Source organism: Eschrichtius robustus, chromosome 7 (genome assembly GCF_028021215.1).
Source record: "Eschrichtius robustus isolate mEscRob2 chromosome 7, mEscRob2.pri, whole genome shotgun sequence".
In the NCBI taxonomy this organism is placed as follows: domain Eukaryota; kingdom Metazoa; phylum Chordata; class Mammalia; order Artiodactyla; family Eschrichtiidae; genus Eschrichtius; species Eschrichtius robustus.
In genome coordinates, this window is record NC_090830.1 from 91,883,354 (window position 1) to 91,901,903 (window position 18,550).

The 18,550-nt window shown below is 36.2% G+C and overlaps 1 protein-coding gene across 4 annotated transcripts in view; it reads right to left on the minus strand.

The window, feature by feature from the left end:
* The window catches only part of PARG (poly(ADP-ribose) glycohydrolase), a 110,072-nt gene that overhangs the window by 39,989 nt on the left and 51,533 nt on the right, over positions 1 to 18,550 (minus strand). For all 4 annotated transcript variants that reach the window (XM_068548048.1, XM_068548050.1, XM_068548047.1 and 1 more), the window contains exons 9-11: positions 14,098 to 14,255; positions 6,817 to 6,896; positions 2,457 to 2,517 (exon numbers count right to left, since the gene is read on the minus strand). In XM_068548048.1, the coding sequence (XP_068404149.1) occupies positions 2,457 to 2,517; positions 6,817 to 6,896; positions 14,098 to 14,255 (299 nt within the window). The remainder of the gene's footprint in view (positions 1 to 2,456; positions 2,518 to 6,816; positions 6,897 to 14,097; positions 14,256 to 18,550) is intronic.

Consider the following 18,550-nt stretch of genomic DNA (forward strand, 5'->3'; position numbering starts at 1 on the left):
CCCTTTTTTGCAGGGTCCTACTTTCCTAGCTATTTTATTCCAAGGGAGACTACCTGTGAGGATACTATTGAAAAGATAAAGAAGCATGATCCAGAAATCTCATCTGCTGTCAACTATTCTCTGTGACTGTAGTTGTCACCTTATAGTATACTTCTCAAAATTATGAAATTGCTAGAAACTATTTTTTTAAAATAAGCATCCTCCAACTTCCTAATAGGTTTCCCCTTCTGGGCCCAGCAAATTCTTCATACCACTGCCCCAGGAATCAAAGACAGATTATTCTGGTTCTCTGTGATTAACTAAGCCTGGCTAAGATATTTATTGATAGTCACAGGGTTAACTATAATGCCAGAATCTTGAAACTCAGAAAAGCCTCTAACTTCCTGGCACCCATTTAGTCCCTTACTCTTGGGAATACCAACAATCCTCATCTCTTCTTCATCCTCTCTCTTTAAGTGAACACATGTTTCTGGTTCTGTGGAATCTGGGAGATGGATTTTAATTGCATTCTGCAACTCACTTAAGAAGCAGCTAAAACAAAAAAGAGATGAATGAAATTAAAAAAAAAAGTATGAAAAGTTTCAAGTTAAATTCTGCCTATCTAGGTTAAGGGGAATATCTTGATCTTATTTAAAGAGTAAAATTATCTTACTGACACAGCAGCCTCACCAATCTCTGCATTTTGACCTATCCCTTCTCTCCCAGATGGTGTACAAATAGGTGTCCTTTCACATTAGTGCCAAATGAACGCCAGATGCAGAGTAGAGATCCTGAGCTGAATTAAAAACAATCCCTCTGAATGATCTATAAAATCTACACAAAAGCAACATGAACAAAAACATCTGTGTTCCTATTAGAGACTAATAGAAGAGCTAAGAAAAGCAACCTTCTGTACTCTAGTCTGGGCAGATAACATAGCAGATTGTTACTTTAGTTCTAGGCACCATATTTTAAGAGGGACCAATGGCCTAGGGTACATCAACAGCAGAGTTAAAGGGTTTACAATCCATATTATATGTGAAACAGAAGAAATGAGTAGTTTAGTATGTACCTGTGTGTATTGTTAGAGGTGGGGGTGGATCAAGAAAGCATTAAAATACATGAAGAAGGGTCAAATGTTAAAGAAAATTAGTTTTATTTATTGTAGCTCCAGAAGGAAGAACGAGGAATGGGATTTGGCGGGGTGGGGAGATTTTTGGAAGACAGACTTTTTTAGTAAATGAAAGTATTAGACAATAACACAAGCAGCCAACAATGGGATAGACTGCGGCCAAACCGTGAATTTCCCATCACCAGGGCTGCCTAGTCTCCATCTGTTATAGGTATTACAGAGCTGATTACTTTTAGTTGGCAGCTGGACCAGATGACTTCCTGGGGTCCCTTTAATTTCTAATATGCCATGATTCCGAAATGCTGTACATGTTCCTCTTCCTTTCTGACTCAATTTTGTTCTTGTTTTTGTCTTTCTTTTGGTTGCTTAATCTTTTATCCACTTCCCTCTGCTAATAATCATCTCAGCCATGCAGTCAGCCTCCAAAAGTAAGTTTGTTTTTCTTTCACCTCACAAATAAACATCTTTGATGGATGAAAACACAGGAAAGCCATCTAAGCATATGTGCTTTCTCAAGTTAGTTCCTTTAAGAGTGAGTCCCTTTCATCACTAATTCTAAACAAAACAATTACAAACTACGATAAAAATTATTAGAAAATGAAGAGGCACTGATTAACATGAATGCACATCCAAAATATACATTTAGCATGTTTAATCATGTCCTCACATGCACTGAAAAAGTAGATACATTCTTCTCTAAGTGCTTTGGGGATTTGTTCCAGGTTAGAAAATGTGTTGACTATTTCAAGGCACTAAGGAACTCACGTATCTGAATAAACTCAGATTGCTTATTATTCTCCTCAGTATTTGCAGGTAAATAAGAAAAAACCCTAGTAAATTAGCAACTTCCGCAAAATTGCCAATAGTACATGTTGACAGCCAAACTTCAAAACTCTTGTCACCTCAGACAAATACTAAGTAATTACGATTTACATTTTAGTTTAGTAAAAAAAAAAAAAAAGTTCCTAATCTTGTCCTCCAGAAAGAAAAGAGATAAAATACAAACATTAACCATAAAACCAAGGGTAAGGAGGAACATTAAATACTGGTGTTTAGTGTTAGTGTCTTCACACAGAAAACTCCTAAATTCTATATAGGACTTTGTTTCAGAAGACAAAACTAAGGCAAAAGAGTAGAAGTGAAGGGGTTGCAGACTTTGATTCAAAAGGCATGACCTTTCTAACAATGAGAGCTATCAACTGATCATTTTAAGAAGAAACTCCCTGGTACTAGGGCAATTAGGAGGTTGGGAAACCATCTTTTCAGAGGCTGTAAAATACAATCATCTCATGGTGAAAGAGTCCTTCTAATTCTAAGATTCCAGGATTATTTACATTATTATTACCTTTCCCACTCTGGAAAATCTTCAAGACTCTGTCTTGTAAATGTCACCAACCCAGTAGGTTCTACAAAAGCAATAAAAGAGAAACACACCCAAAATAAGTACTGAGTTTGAAAAGACTATATATATTCAGTAAAAGAATGGGTCTAACACTGCCTGTAAAGCTAATCAGGAAAAACAAAGCCTGGTGCTGGAATACAACAGAAGATTGATTTAAAATCATATTATCCTTACAACAGGAATTCTTTCTACAAAATAGTAAATAAGCCCTCCCTAAGACACAAAACTATACAGAAAACAGCACGACAGTAGGATTTGCGTGCTGGTACTTTTCGGTTAAGTTTTCCAAACTGAGTATATTTTTAAAAAATCCTTGGGGGAAAAAAAGATGCATAATGGATATAGCTTATACGACAAAGACAAACTAAATTTTAATTTGTAAACTCCTCAAAAAAAAAAAAGCCTTAACCCTACACCTAAAGACTGGTAAATGTATACACATTTATGTGTTTTATAATAAAATAATATGTCTAAGATTAAAAAAGAAAATTGTTGGCATGTCCTTTGAGGTTGACACAGCTAAATCCAGGGCTTAGACGATATGCAAGTGCTCTATTTAAAGGCACCTTTGCCAGAAGGAGGAATTACTGTATTCTAAGAGGTTAGAGAAGAATGATGACATAGTTTTCCAGTAGCAACAGATATGAGAGGATCAAAATGCAGTAAATTTTAGAGGATAAGATCCTTTTTTGTTAGATTTACTTTTTTTTTTTTTTTTTTAAATAGTGGCAAAAGCAAAAAATAAATCAGCTGGCCAAAAGTTATTTGTTTGATTCAAATCAAAGAACAAACTAAAAAGGCCAGGCCATTCCTGTTTTCTTCTGTTTTAAAAAAAAAATGCTCTTAAGCAGAGAGAGATATGTCAGGAACTATTAGTGATAATGGTGGTAGAGTCCCAGTGAAAGCTTGGCAATCATTTCATTCCTTCAGATGATTCCACATTTCTCTGCTCTCAGTCACAAGCAGCAACAATTCAAAAATCATATGGAGTAGTTACAGTAGAAAACAGAATTTTGTTAACATGAGTTACAAAATATTCTTTAGATGTCTAACTTTCTTTAAGACAAATGGATAGCATAGTTAAAATTCACAAGTCAAATAATTCAAACACCAGAGAAGCAATTCTATTAATAGGAAACTAATGTCTGTGTCATCATTCAATAATTTAGCAGAAAAGTAAGAACATTAAATGTCTCTCATATATACTAGGAGAGACAAAGAGAAATTAAAAAATGAAAATTTCTGGCAAAGCAAGAGAAAAGACAGAAGAACATGGCTCTTTAGATATAATTAATAACAAAAAAAAACCCTTGAGAACATGCCTACTACCTTTCTTCCATAAAAAGGCACCTTTCACACCAGAATAGGTTATTTTGGTTAATCAAATATTTCCTTTAATAAAATCACAATATATACTGCATATGAGTCATCATTTTTTTTTTTTTAAGATCACCCAATTTTTTTTTTTTAAATCTCTTATTTTTTTTTAATTTTTTCACCACACCGTACAGCATGTGGGATCTTAGTTCCCTGACTAGGGGTTGAACCCACACCCCCTGCAATGGAAGTGCACAGTCTTAACCACTGGACCGCCAGGGAAGTCCCAAGCCATCACTTTTTAAATATTCCATTTATAAGATAGTTTTATCTAAAATTATATTGAAAATAATTCAGAAAGCTCTTTAAAATCTTTCAGTCTCAAGAGCCTCACTACAAATATAAAATATATACTGACATCCTTGAAAAGGTGGTCCTGATGAAATTATATTTTATCAATTCTAAAAAGCATATTTTTCATGTATTAAGTTTCGGAAACTAGGACATATCTCACATAGTCAAAGGTATCTAGCCATTGCTACTGGTCTGCATTAAAGCTGAATTTTTCCAGAGAAGATGTGCATCTGCTTCTACCATCATCTGGGGCCACGACCAACCTGAAATCAGTCTGAATTAAATCTTCCGTTGCAGGCTTCTGTGGATCACACTGGTAATATGACTTCAGACCTCAGACTTGCAGCTCGTGGTTCAAATTCTCAGGGAAGATTTTTTGGGTGCCCTCTCTACCTAGGTTGACACTTGCAGTTTCTTTGTTGTCCCCTTTCTGCATGGCCAAGTTAATTTCTCACTTATTCTTAGACTAAGGGTACAGACCTCTGGTATACCAGCTTTGTAAGAGATACCTCCTACAACTCCCCATCCTGAGAGTTTTTTCCTTTGTAGTGGTACCTAACATAATGAAACTTCTTATCATATATCATGTCCTAGAGTTGATGAAATATGGTACTTTAAATAGGTTTCTATAGTTTCTATTCAGTAGACTCTAGAACTTTCTATAGAAAGTAATTATTAAATTGCAAACCTCTTTTATTCTATTTAGTATTTCCTCCTTAAGCCTGTAGCTTTACATCCTAAAAACCTATAGCATGTCTTACTATATTTCTACAAAGAACCAAATTACCATGTACAGTGAAAAAGAAAATAAAATGTCTAATTACAATTTAGTTTTTCAGCCTAATTCCCAATAGTTATGATGATTTAGGGACTTCCCTGGTGGTCCAGTGGTTAAGACTCCGTGCTCCCAATGCAGGGGCCATGTTCAACGCTGGTCAGGGAACTAGATCCCGCATGCTGCAGCTAAAGATCCTGCATGCCACAACCAAAGATCCTGCATGCCACAACCAAAGATCCTGCATGCCATAATCAAAGATGCCACGTGCTGCAACTAAAGACCCGGAGCAGCCAAATAAATAAATAAATATTTTTTTAAAAAATATGTATGATGATTTATAAATTTCTAGTTGAAAAAACAAAATTTCAGCTTTTTCTCTCAAAGTATTTAAAATCCTAAAATTTGGAAAGGTAAGTTGGTTTTTAGAGCAGACATGCAGGATTTGACTTCAGGGACACAAAAGTAAACCCTGAATTACTTAGAAACAGTAATGGAATTCATTGTATTTAGATTTAGAATAGCAAAAAACATACTCATGTTTCTAACAAATTAGTACAAATTCTAATTAGGTTTCATGTCTCATAAGCCCCAGTGAGCCTTCACTTTCCTTACTATTTCATTCAGTACAGAGCACAAAACTAAAAATGATAAGCTAAGAAATAACTCCCTGCATGCCGCAACAAAGATCCACGTGCCACAATTAAGACCCGACGCAGCCAAATAAACAAAAACAAACAAAAAAAAACAAAACAAGAAAAAAAGAGAAATAAACCTCTATCAAAAGAAGCCTATGAATTTTCCCCTTAAATTATCAAAATCCTGATCATTGATTTCTTTCCCCCAAATTTGAACAATGTCCAATAGCAATACATTCAAAAGGAAAAGAATGCCAAGTACACTAGGATGTGAGATTACTTACTAAGGGAAGGATATGAGAAAAATGACCTTAAAATAATTCAGTGATGTATTTTAAGACAATCCCACAACTTCGACAACCAGAACTGAAAAGAACTCATTTCACTTGACCTGTTCTACTTAGCAAAAGCAAACTTTTGAGATGTTCTGGTTTCCTTTATAATTGATTTGCAGGAAAGGCTACCCATGATAATAGCTAACATTTATTAAGCATGTAACTTCTGATTTAATACTTACAACTACCCTATGAGGTAAGTTATCATTATTCTTTTATTTTACAGATGAAGAAACTGAGGCTTAGAGATGTTAAGAAACTTGTCTGTGGGTCTGTGATCACCCAGCTCCTAGGATAAGGGTGGCAACACCCATCTATTATTAGCTGGTCACTACCAGCATTGGCTAGACATTTACCACTACTGCCTCAGGTGCTATGATTAGCCCCTGGGAAAAGAAGATGGCTGAGGTCCAACAGAGGAAGAAAGACAATGTAAACTCTAAGTACAAACACTGTTTTATAAGAACTCTACAAAGGGCATAAAGGAGGCACAAAAGAGAGGGATGGGTAGGAAGGCAATGAACTGGTTAACCTCTGCAAATAAACTAACTGTAATAGTCAATTGTTTCTTTAAATAAAGAATACCTAAAATGTATCTCCCAGTCAATATACTTTCTTTTGAAAGTATTAATTTACTATTTTTATTCATGAACATCCATTAGCGTATGTTACGCTAGTCTAATTTCAGAGTATATAAAACCCACACACATTCATAGCACACATTTACGTATACACACAACAAATGCATAAAATCTAGATATTGAATTATTATTGTTTTAATGTGGTTTGGGCAGGAAAGTGTACTTTAAACACAAAATGTTTTTGACCTGTCTGAACTGTCCCCCTCAGTGACAAAAATTACAGTAAGAATGAAAGGAATGTACTTTTCTCTGTGACTCTTCTAAAGTAGCAGAAGAGTGTTTTAAGCTTCTCTGGTTTCCTTGATGAACGTCCTTCAAACAACCTGAAAGAGATCGAAAATAAAAGAGGGTAAGGATGATTCTAAATGCCTTAATGATTCACAAAAAACTAAATCTATACTGCTACCAAGTAATAAAAAAGCAATTTTTCCAGAAGGCAATTCTGTAACGACAGAAAACTGGGAAACTGTTTGGATTCAAACAGCATCTGGAGAGGACTGAGACCAACCAGAACCAGGCTTCTTCAAAGTTGTTCATGTCAGATGGCACTCTCTAACAACAACGTTCCTCCAGTCTATCTTTCTGTGGGGCACCATCTGGTCCCCCAAAGTCAATTAGGCCAGTGAGTTAATGCTTGATCATGGCAAATACTATATATAATTCATAATATTACCAGGTAGTTGAATGATTGAACTAAAATGGTATCTGAAAAAAAATCCGCATGACTGTTTGGGGGTGGGGTGCGGCTAGGACAACAAGCAGGTATGACAAGATACTGGCGGACTGACCAATCCTTGGTGATTAAACACATATACCCTTCGTATGGTAACCAAAACAATGCCTACCCTATGTCATCCAGTTTCCAGCAACCTGGGCTTGCACTACTTAATTTAGTTTTCTTTGAAATGACATGGCATTGTTATTGGTAACTCATAATGCAATTTATCCTGAGGAAAGAAAAGCAAGGCTTTGAAAGCATATGACCTGAGTAAGTAGTTCACCAAAAGATTTCTAACACAAAAGCATGCTTTCAGGCACAAGATCTAGCTTTACAAAGGCATTTAAAAATTGCAAAGAAATTCTGTGGCTATAAACGATGAAGTATTAGTCATCTGCTTCTAGTCATATACTCTTGCTCTAAAACCAGAAACCCTTCAAGTAAGAGTCCACTTTAATAAGTGCCGAAATGGGTAAAATTTTTCATGATTAGAAAAACAAGCTTATGTAACTATGCAGAGAGGGAAAAGTTAATTCTATGAGAAAATCCTATTGAGCAAATGAAATGAATTAGGAAAAGGGAAGGAAATGTAGATTTCAAATGATCCTGTTTCCAATGATCTGAAATTCTTTATTCAGGGTCAATTTCTGAGAAAACAATTTACATGAATACTTATTTCCTGAAAAGAATGTTAAATGTCAGAAAGCATTTTAACGAAATCTGAAATCTAGTTAATGTTTAGAAGTAGTTTGAGTGCCTGTGTGAAAATTTTTTCTCATGTAAAAGACTGTATTTTCTAAAATGTTTATAACAAATACTCTTAAAATCCAGCTGCCTGCTGAAAGAAAGAATCTTTGAGAACACAGGTTTCAGTTCGGTTTCTTCTGCAAAATGTCAGCCAGAATAGAGCTTGTTTAAATCAAAATGACAGTCAAAATGAAGAAGCCACTTGGCAGTTTAATTAAACATCCTGTATCAAATAAATATGATTTACCGAATGAATACCTTGGGATCCATTGCAAAATCCCTTTCTAGGTTTACTACTTAGTAGAGGGAATCAGGATAAATATAAAGGCAGCTATCACCTTTTTTTAGAGATGAACTGATGTACTTACTATACAACTCAATTAAGGGGAAAAAGTTCCTCTTCCGTAGAACTGTTGCATAGTGAGTGAAAATGGCTATTGCCCTCAAGAAATAATTCCCCCAAACGTAAAAAGCATCCCTAGCTTCAGCATGTGATCATTTATTTATAAAATCACGTAAAAGTTAACATATTTAATAACCATGATGGCAAATTATTAACCTTAGGAGACTCTTGGGACTACATATTTATTACCTTAGCAATATGGACTTTCCTGGAAAGATTATATGGCTGTTATTATCACCCACTACAAATGAGCATTAGTGTTTATTTTACAGATCCAAATCTTATAGGTACAAATTAAGCAGAATCTCAATGCATTCTCTTTCTTCATTGCTCCAAGTCTAATTTCAAATCACTATGCAACCATGTATGCTTTCCATCTTCCTGATGGAGAAGTGTGTGGGGGGTGGGGTCTGGGACACAACAGGGAGGTAGAAAATTAGGCAAGATGAAGCAGGTTTAAAACCTTTGCATCAATTCTCAGATTTCACTTTGTAAAATTTTAAAGTACCACGAATAGCCACCTAAATAAAATGAGTTATTCTGGTATGGAAGCAAGTGAAAATAACATAAAAACACAGGCAATCTGCATGAGAGAAAGCCACAAGAGCGATGTACTATCTGAAGGACAGCGTTTGGGGTGGCGGGAGGGAGATAGACAAAGGGACTGAGGACAGAGCCCGAGAAAGGAAGAGACAGAAAGATGGGGCTGGCCAGACAGAAGAGAAAGAGACAGAAGTTAGGTTGAAGACAGAAGGAGGGTATGAGAGACAGAAACTCGCAGAGAAAGACACTCAGAGAGACAAACAGAAAAAGACAGAGACTCAGAGAGAATGAGACCTTCTCATAATAATCAAGCACCATCCAATTTTTTTTAACTCCTCAACATCATTTTTTGTTGTTGTTGTTAATTTAGATTTTCAAGTCCTGGGTGGTTTTTTTTTTTTTTTTTTTTTGGCCATGCTGCATGGCATGTGGGATCTGTTTCAAGACCATGGATCGAACCCGCACCCCCTGCAGTAGAAGCATGGAGTCTTAACCACTGGACCGCCAGGGAAGTCCCTGGATCCCTGGGTATGTATATTTAAAGGCATATTTTGAGTCAGCAGGCGTGCATGTAAACATGCACATAAACTAGGCCATAATAACCCCTCCACACGTAGGGAAGACATTTTAGCATTTAACCAAATGATAATTACAGATTATTAAAGAAAATAAACAGAGAAAGCCAGTTAGGCAACCTCACTCTTGTTCTAAACAAAACTTTTATTTTCAAGGGAATAAGTCAATCAAGGCTCAGCTACTTATTAACTGGTGTTTTTCTTTCCATACATATAAAGAGAAACATAGTTTAATAATATCTTTCCCTGAATGGAATATTGATAACATTACTAGAATTGGATTCTAGACACACACATACTCCCATGTGATTTCAAGTTAAGGATTAATCCTATTAGTATACAGTAAATCAAACCTAAAGCACTATAACCTCCACTTCAAAGTGGAAGCAAATGATAATCCGGCACCCAGCTAGAAAGTCATTCTTGGCTTTTCTGTGAAGCACTGTGCCATATGGCCCTGACAGCATTTTCAATCCATGGAAGAGACAGATGTAAAAGCCTCCTGGGCTGACCACTGCTGCAACCCACAATTAATCTCTGACCATCAGTTTCTAAGCAATCTCAGAAGCATCAATGCTAATCACATTGGAAGCCTTTATAAGAATGTTTAGGCCCTGAAAGGCAAGCAGGGGAAAAGGTCAGGGGTATTTAACATAACTAAGCAGGGCTGGAAGAACACAACGATAAATAAAAAAGGGAAGACTTATTCAATTTATTGACGTCAGCCTGCCACCACAAACTCTTACCATTTTTCTTATTCAATCAACTGGCTAGCCTTTTGAGACTAAATACACTCACACACACACACACAACTCCTAACTGGCAGAAACTATAAACAGCAATTAAGCAAAAAAGAAAACATGACAACAACAAAATGCTCCATAATCTGCTTACCAAATGGCTCATCAAATTAGGTAGTTGATATTTCATAAGCCACACGAAAAATGGGAACTACTGGTTGTTTTTCATTTCTGGAGTGCATGCAGAACATTTTGCTCTTGAGAAGAAGTGAGACATAACGAAACAGCAATGAGTTTGAACAGAAGACAGTGTTCAAGTCCCACTTCTGCTACAGGTCATTTACTCTCACTGAACCAATTAGTATAGAAGCTTCCCAACTAGAAACTTCCAGAGATAGAATCAAAGTGAGCTGCCAATAGACAGCATCAATGATCGTGAACAGTTGTGGTTGTTGGCTGTTTTCAGCTTATGAAAACACATTCATCTCACTGAGAGACAAGTGCAGACATCCTGACTGCTGAGGATTCCCTAAAACAACTGTGGAAACTACCACAGGTTTCACCTGCCTTAATTAATTTTCAGTGTTCTGGTGACCAAAAGAACATCCATCAGCCAGGAAGACAAGAGCATGCCTGGTTTCAAATCTTCAACAGACCTACTTAAACTCTTATTTGGTAAAAATGCTACTGGGATACTGCAAGCTTAAATCCCTCATGGTCATTCTGGACTGGAAATAATTCTTACAGATCAAGGATTATTTCTAGGGATAATTCTAATTTCTGACTACCTATGATGTAAAAAACTATTAATCTGATTCATTCAAAAAGAGGCTTCCCTGGTGGTGCAGGGGTTAAGAATCCACCTGCCAACGCAGCAGACATGGGTTTGAACCCTGGTCCAGGAAGATGCCACATGCCGCGGAGCAACTAAGCCCGTGCGCCACAACTACTGAGCCTGCGCTCTAGAGCCCGTGAGCCACAACTACTGAGCCCGAGTGCCACAACTACTGAAGCCCGTGTGCCTAGAGCCCATGCTCTGCAACAAGAGAAGCCACCGCAATGAGAAGCCCACGCACCGCAATGAAGAGTAGCCCCCGCTCGCCCCAACCAGAGAAAAGCCCGCGAACAGCAACAAAGACCCAACACAGCCAAAAATAAGTAAATAAATAAACAAAATTATTTATTTTTTTATTTTTTTAAAAAAAGAGCCCACTGATATGATGCACAGAAAAGGACACAACATCAGTTCTCTCCTATTTCTGTCAAAAATTCAGTGACCTCACTCCATTTGTGAAAATAATGTCAGTCAAACCCAAGACTGAAGAACATACTACAAAATAACTGATGAGTAGTCTTCAAAAGTGTCAAAGTCATGAAAGAAAAGGAAAAACTAAATAACAGGGTAGAGGAGACTTAGAAAACTACAGCAGTCCCCCCTTACCTGTAGGAAATCCAAGACTCCCCGGTGGCTGCCTGAAACCTCGGACAATATGGAACCCTATGTATACTATGTTTTTCCCTATAGATATATACCTAACGATAAAGTTTAATTTATAAGTTAGGCACAGTAAGACATTAACAACAACAATAACTAATAATAAAGTAGAACAATTATAATAATATACTGTAATAAAAGTTATGTGAATGTGGTCTCTAGCTTTCAAAATATCCTATTGTACATATTTAATGCCTTTTCCATCTTAACTAAGCACTTATCACACACATTGGCCATAACTTGTGCAGTTTGAGGTGTAACAGCAAAACTACCATAAATTTCTTTTTCCTTCTTCTTAATTCCATGGATAGAAGCACTTTACAGCTTTTCTTTGTCATATCCCAACTGCCATCATCACTACTCATGTGCTTGGGGTCCATTATTAAGTAAAATAAGGGTTACTTGAACAAGCACTGCGATGACTCAACAGCTGATCTGATAACCAAGACAGGCTACTAAGTGACTAACAGGTGGGATACGCTGGACAAAGGGATGATTCATGTCCTGGATGGGAAGGAGTGGGACGGTACAAGATTCCATCATGCTACTCAGAATGGTGTGCAATTTAAAACTTATGAATTGTTTGGAATTCTCCATTTAATATTTTCAGACTGTGGTTGACTGTAGGTAACTGAAACCATGGAAAGCGAGCCACAGATAAGAAGGGACTACAGTAGGGACTTCCCTGGTGGTGCAGTGGATAAGACTCCGCGCTCCCAGTGCAGTGGGCCCAGGTTCAATCCCTGGTCAGGGAACTAGATCACACATGCATGCCGCAACTAAGAGTCTGCATGCCACAACTAAGGAGACCACATGCTGCAACTAAGGAGCCCTGGAGCCACAACTAAGGAGCCCGCCTGCTGCAACTAACACCCACACAACCAAATAAATAAATAAATATAAAATTTTTTTAAAATAAATTAAATAAATGGTCTTTAAAAAAAAGGGGGCCTACTGTAAACACAGTGTGGGATACTGGGAGGATTCTGGAACAGAAAAATACAGTACAAAAACTGTTGGAATTCAAATAAGGTCTGCAGTTCATTTAACAGTATTATACCAATGTTGATTTCCTGGTTTTGATAACTTTACTATGGTTACAAAGTATGGTTACATAGTAATATTAACATAAGGGGAAGTTAGGAGAGTTGTATTCAGGAACTCTCAGTACTATTTCTGCAACTTTTTTACACATCTAAAATTCATTAGAAATAAAGTTTTTAACGAGACAACATTAAAAAGGTAAACTAAAATAAGTGGCATTACCACACCAATCAACTTTGAACACAAAAACAGAACGGTAAACAGAACTTTGTCAACTTTGAGCAAAGTCATGTGACTTTGCTCCACCACTACATCTCCTTCTCTGTACCCTGTCCACACTGCCCCGCCCCTCAGAGGCAGGAGATGGGGATTAGAGGGAGGTAATGGAGGAGGACATTACACACAGTCTACTGGGAAAGAGGAGCATATACTGGAACAATTTTCTGAATGCCTGCTCCTGACATTAGGGGAAAAAAACTCACATTTTACTCACAGATCCCATAAAGATAATTCTCAGGTGAAAAACAGAGATGGGGGGTGGAGGGGGGCTGGAGGGAGGAAAAAAACGATATTCATTTGCCAAGAAGATTTTACAATGTTTTTGTTTGTGTAAATGATGGAGAAAGTAATAATGTGGGGAAATGGCTAGAATCTAAAACTTCATCAACCTTCACAATACATTACTTTAATCAAATAATTTAAACATTATTTTGTCTTCCTTTTAAAAAATATTAGATTAATAAATTAATCATGTCTATAAAAAGTCAAAGTCAACTTTCACTTTTGCTTTTTGTGTTAAGAACTGTATTTTCAAGTCTCATAAGACAGTCAGTCTCATGGCTCTAAACTCACACTTTACAGAAAGGAGTACTTGTACTCCAGCTTTAACATTATTTCAGCATACAAAGAATATAATGTACAACAAATGTTCTGTGACTAAATAATCACACCAAACAGGCATAAGGAATTCAGGGCACTTAGAGGAGGAGGACAACCTGACAGGGTGGAAAGAACATGTGCCTTGGAGTAAGACAGACCTGAGACTAAACTTTAGCTCTGTGACTTACTAGCTCCTGGACCCAAAGCAAGTTTTGTTAACCATGAACTTTAATTATCTTACCTGCAAAACAGCAAAAATATCACTTAACTCACTGTATTGTAAAGATTAAATTAGATAACTGTACATAAAATGTTTGGCAAATCACTCAATGCCAACCTTCTCCATTTTAATGTTAAAAAGGTGTTCGCTGAAAACATACCGATTGAAGTTAATATCTGGATAACTAGAATACTCCGATTTCATCTTAGCATTGCGCCGTGGAAACGTGCAGAAGAAAGCATTAGCTAAAAGACTAGCAATCTGTTCCTGTGACATTGTGATGGAATGATTCATCTTCTGTTTCAGGAGCGGTATTGGCTGATAGAGGAAACACAAATACAGACAAGAAGAGCAATAATTAGTTTAGCAATTTCAAAAGCAGAGGCACCAAATTGCATTTGCTAAATTAAGGTAGGAATAATTTCAGGCCACTCTTGAATCCTTAAATCAGCAATACTGTTGAAGTCAAGAGCAGTTCATCAAGGATGATTGGGAAAATATACTTGTTTGACAAAGTGCAGATTTCTAATCAATAATAATGATAGTGAAGAGAACACAAAACATTACTTGTATTAGTGAAAAATGAGATTCCTTTAGCAAGTAAGAAATAAAAACACATTACACATGTAATGAAAAATTAAAACAAAGGATGGAACAGAAAAATGTAATGTTGAGTTTAGCTACTACTGCATATGCTAAATTTTGTTCTCACTTATATTAAAGATTATTGGACAGAGCAATTTCTCTATTTCAGTCTTAAAGAAAATGATCTAAGGAAAATAATTCAATAAATAAGTCTTTTCCTTCTAATTTTGAATCACACTTCTCACTGACAATTTATAAGACCCAAATCTAATTTTATTAAGGCAATTAATAGAACATGTGTACACAGACTTATTTATGTATAACCTGTAAGAATACAGGCATTTCCTACATAATCATTTCAAGTCAAGGAAGATGCAGGACACTTCTCCCTCAAGTTTTTTACGTCTGAAATGTCTTCAAGTTATATCAAACCCAAATTGACTAACCTTTTATTTTTAGTATATTCCACAGGACCTGAGTATTGTGTTCAGTGAGTTGTATTCTATTTTAATTGTTTAAACTGTATGTTTTTAAAGACATGCTGGGAAAGCCAAAGACCAACTGCCAATTTACATATCAGTTGTTAAATTTCAAAATGCTCCAACATACTATTTAGAGATGCTTTTCCTATTCCCTTTAATAAGATCCAGAACTAAGAATCCTTGATATCTACTTTAATTCAAAACAGTATGCATAGAGAACTGTCCTGATCATATCTCAGGAATCAACACTCAAAACGAAACTGAGGAAAGGCAGGCAAGACAAATCAACTATAACAATTAGCTTTTCTCTAAGTAACAGAAAACATACATCATTGCTAGAATAAGAGTTTGCTAGAAAAAGAAAATGCTAAACTTGCAGTTCAACTATTTGTCTTGGGAAAATACAAAAGTAAACAAACAGGAAATATCAAAAATTTATTTTCACTAGGGTATCCAAAATTCTCTCCTTTTAGGCCTTAGCAAACACCAGTTCTAAGAAAAAAGCAATAGAGAGCTCATATTGATCTTCATTTTCCTTCCTATACATTTATTTACAGCCCAGCCATGAGTTTAGAAAAGGTGACAAAGTATCAATGGCTTAAAGCACACTGTTCCTTGGTTTTAGTAAGAAATGAGTTTTTAACTACCATTTACCGGGTTATCCACAAAAATGATTTTGGGCTTAATGGACTTTAAACACAAACATTTCTTGTTTCCCAAATAACTAAATAAGTATACTTTAAAATATAATAAGTTATTTGTTCTCCTGGTGAGGAGAAATGCCTGAAAGCTAATACTTGGGGAAAACTAGAGGATGTAAATCTTATCATCGAGCACTCAGCTAGGTAAAATAAGACACTGGTTAACGTGAATGAAGACCTCTCATCAGAAAGAGAAATTAAGGAAACAATCCCATTCACCCTTGCAACAAAAAGAATAAAATATCTAGGAATAAACCTACCTAAGGAGGTAAAAGACCTGTACTCAGAAAACTATAAGACACTGATGAAAGAAATCAAAGATGACACAAACAGATGGAGAGATATACCGTGTTCTTAGATTGGAAGAATCAATATTGTGAAAATGACCATACCGAAAGCAATCTACAGATTCAATGCAATCCCTATCAAATTACCAATGGCAATTTTTACAGAACTTGAACAAAAAATCTTAAAATTTGTATGAAGACACAAAAGACCCCTAATAGCCAAAGCAATCTTGGGGAAAAATACGGAGCTGGAAGAATCAGACTCCCTGACTTCAGAGTACACTACAAAGCTACAGTCATCAAGACAATATGGTACTGGCACAAAAACAGAAATATAGATCAATGGAACAGGATAGAAAGCCCAGAGTTAAACCCACACACCGATGGTCAACTAATCTATGACAAAGGAGGCAAGGATATACAATGGAGAAAACAGAGTCTCTTCAATAAGTGGTGCTGGGAAAACTGGACAGCTACATGGAAAAGAATGAAATTAGAACACTCCCTAACACCATACACAAAAATAAACTCAAAATGGATTCAAGACCTAAATGTAAGACCGGACACTATAAAACTCTTAGAGGAAAACATTGGAAGAACACTCTTTGACATAAATCACAGCAAGATCTTTTTTGATCCACCTCCTAGAGTAATGGAAATAAAAACAAAAATAAACAAATGGGACCTAATGAAACTTCAAAACTTTTGCACAGCAAAGGAAACCACAAACAAGACGAAAAGACAACCCTCAGAATGGGAGAAAATATTTGCAAAAGAATCAACGGACAAAGGATTAATCTCCAAAATATATAAACAGCTCATGCGGCTCAATATTAAAGAAACAAACAACCCAATCCAAAAATGGGCAGAAGACCTAAATAGACATTTCTCCAAAGAAGACATACAGATGGCCAAGAGGCAAATGAAAAGCTGCTCAACATCACTAATTATTAGAAAAATGCAAGTCCAAACTACAATGAGGTTATCACCTCACACCAGTTAGAATGGGCATCTTCAGAAGATCTACAAACAGCAAATGCTGGAGAGGGTGTGGAGAAAAGGGAACCCTCTTGCACTGTTGGTGGGAATGTAAACTGATCCAGCCACTATGGAGAACAATATGGAGGTTCCTTAAAAAACTAAAAATAGAATTACCATATGGCCCAGCAATCCCACTACTGGGCATATACCCAGAGAAAACCATAATTAAAAAAGACACATGCACCCCAATGTTCATTGCAGCACTATTTACAATAGCCAGGTCATGGAAGCAACCTAAATGCCCATCAACAGACGAATGGATAAAGAAGATGTGGTAAATATATACAGTGGAATATTAGCCATAAAAAGGAACGAAATTGGGTCATCTGTAGAGATGTGGATGGACCTAGAGACTGCCATACAGAGTGAAGTAAGTCAGAAATAGGAAAACAAATATCGTATATTAACGCATATACGTGGAATCTAGAAAAATGGCACAGATGAACCGGTTTGCAAGGCAGAAATAGAGACACAGATGTAGCAAACAAATGTATGGACACCTGGGGGGAAAGGAGTGGGGGGGGTGGGATGAATTGGGAGATTGGGATTGACATATATACACTAATATGTATAAAATAGATAACTAATAAGGACCTGCTGTATAAAAAAATGAATTAATTTAAGAAAACATGAATGAAGATCTTTCAAAAAGTTCATATCCAAAATTTGTTTCCTTTAATTTCATTTTTATAAATCTAAAATTTACCTTTTAGATTTGGCCTAGAGAACATTAATATGATAAATCATTAAATAACAACATACGCAATTTAACTTGCCAAAGATATATTCCGATAACAAATTGAAATGTTAACTTTCACAGCAGAGATTTACCTTTTAGTCGAGGGCAGAGGACAAAATTAAAATGTTTTACCATTAGTACACTAATGGAAGGACAAAGTTGTTTTAAGCCAGGAAAAAGAGATGGGAGCCACGAATCTGATTTTGGTTCCACCCACTGACTTGTTATAGATTATAAACTTGGGTGCTTTTGAATACATATCTCATTAAGTACAATAGGGAAACCTTCTCTCTAAAGCATGAAGGGAAGAGAAGGGAAGAGAAGAGGAGAAAGTGATTCCTATCTAAAGGCTATATTCAGTTAATTATGAACTACAGTGAATTAAAAAAGCATTTAATTAAGCACTATATTAGACCTGGGGACACAAAGATGATCTCCCTTCAGGGAGAATATAGTCTAGGGGAGGAGACATATAAAAACATAAGTTACAAAATAATGTGCTTAATAAGTATAATTCGAGTGCTACAGGAGTGATAAACTTTGGCTGGGAGAGGTAGGAAAGGCTTCACAAGGGGCAGAACCTAAGAGGTAGTGTGAAATTTTACTACATAAGGAAAAAAGCAAGGAGAAAAAGAGAAAGGAATGAACATGAAACATAAGCAAGCAAATAGCTTCCAACATAAACAACAAGAAGTTGAGTTTTAAAATATGTTTTCTCTGCCCAATAGAAAAACTTATTTCAGACACAATGAATTAATGAGGTGAAATTACAGTTACC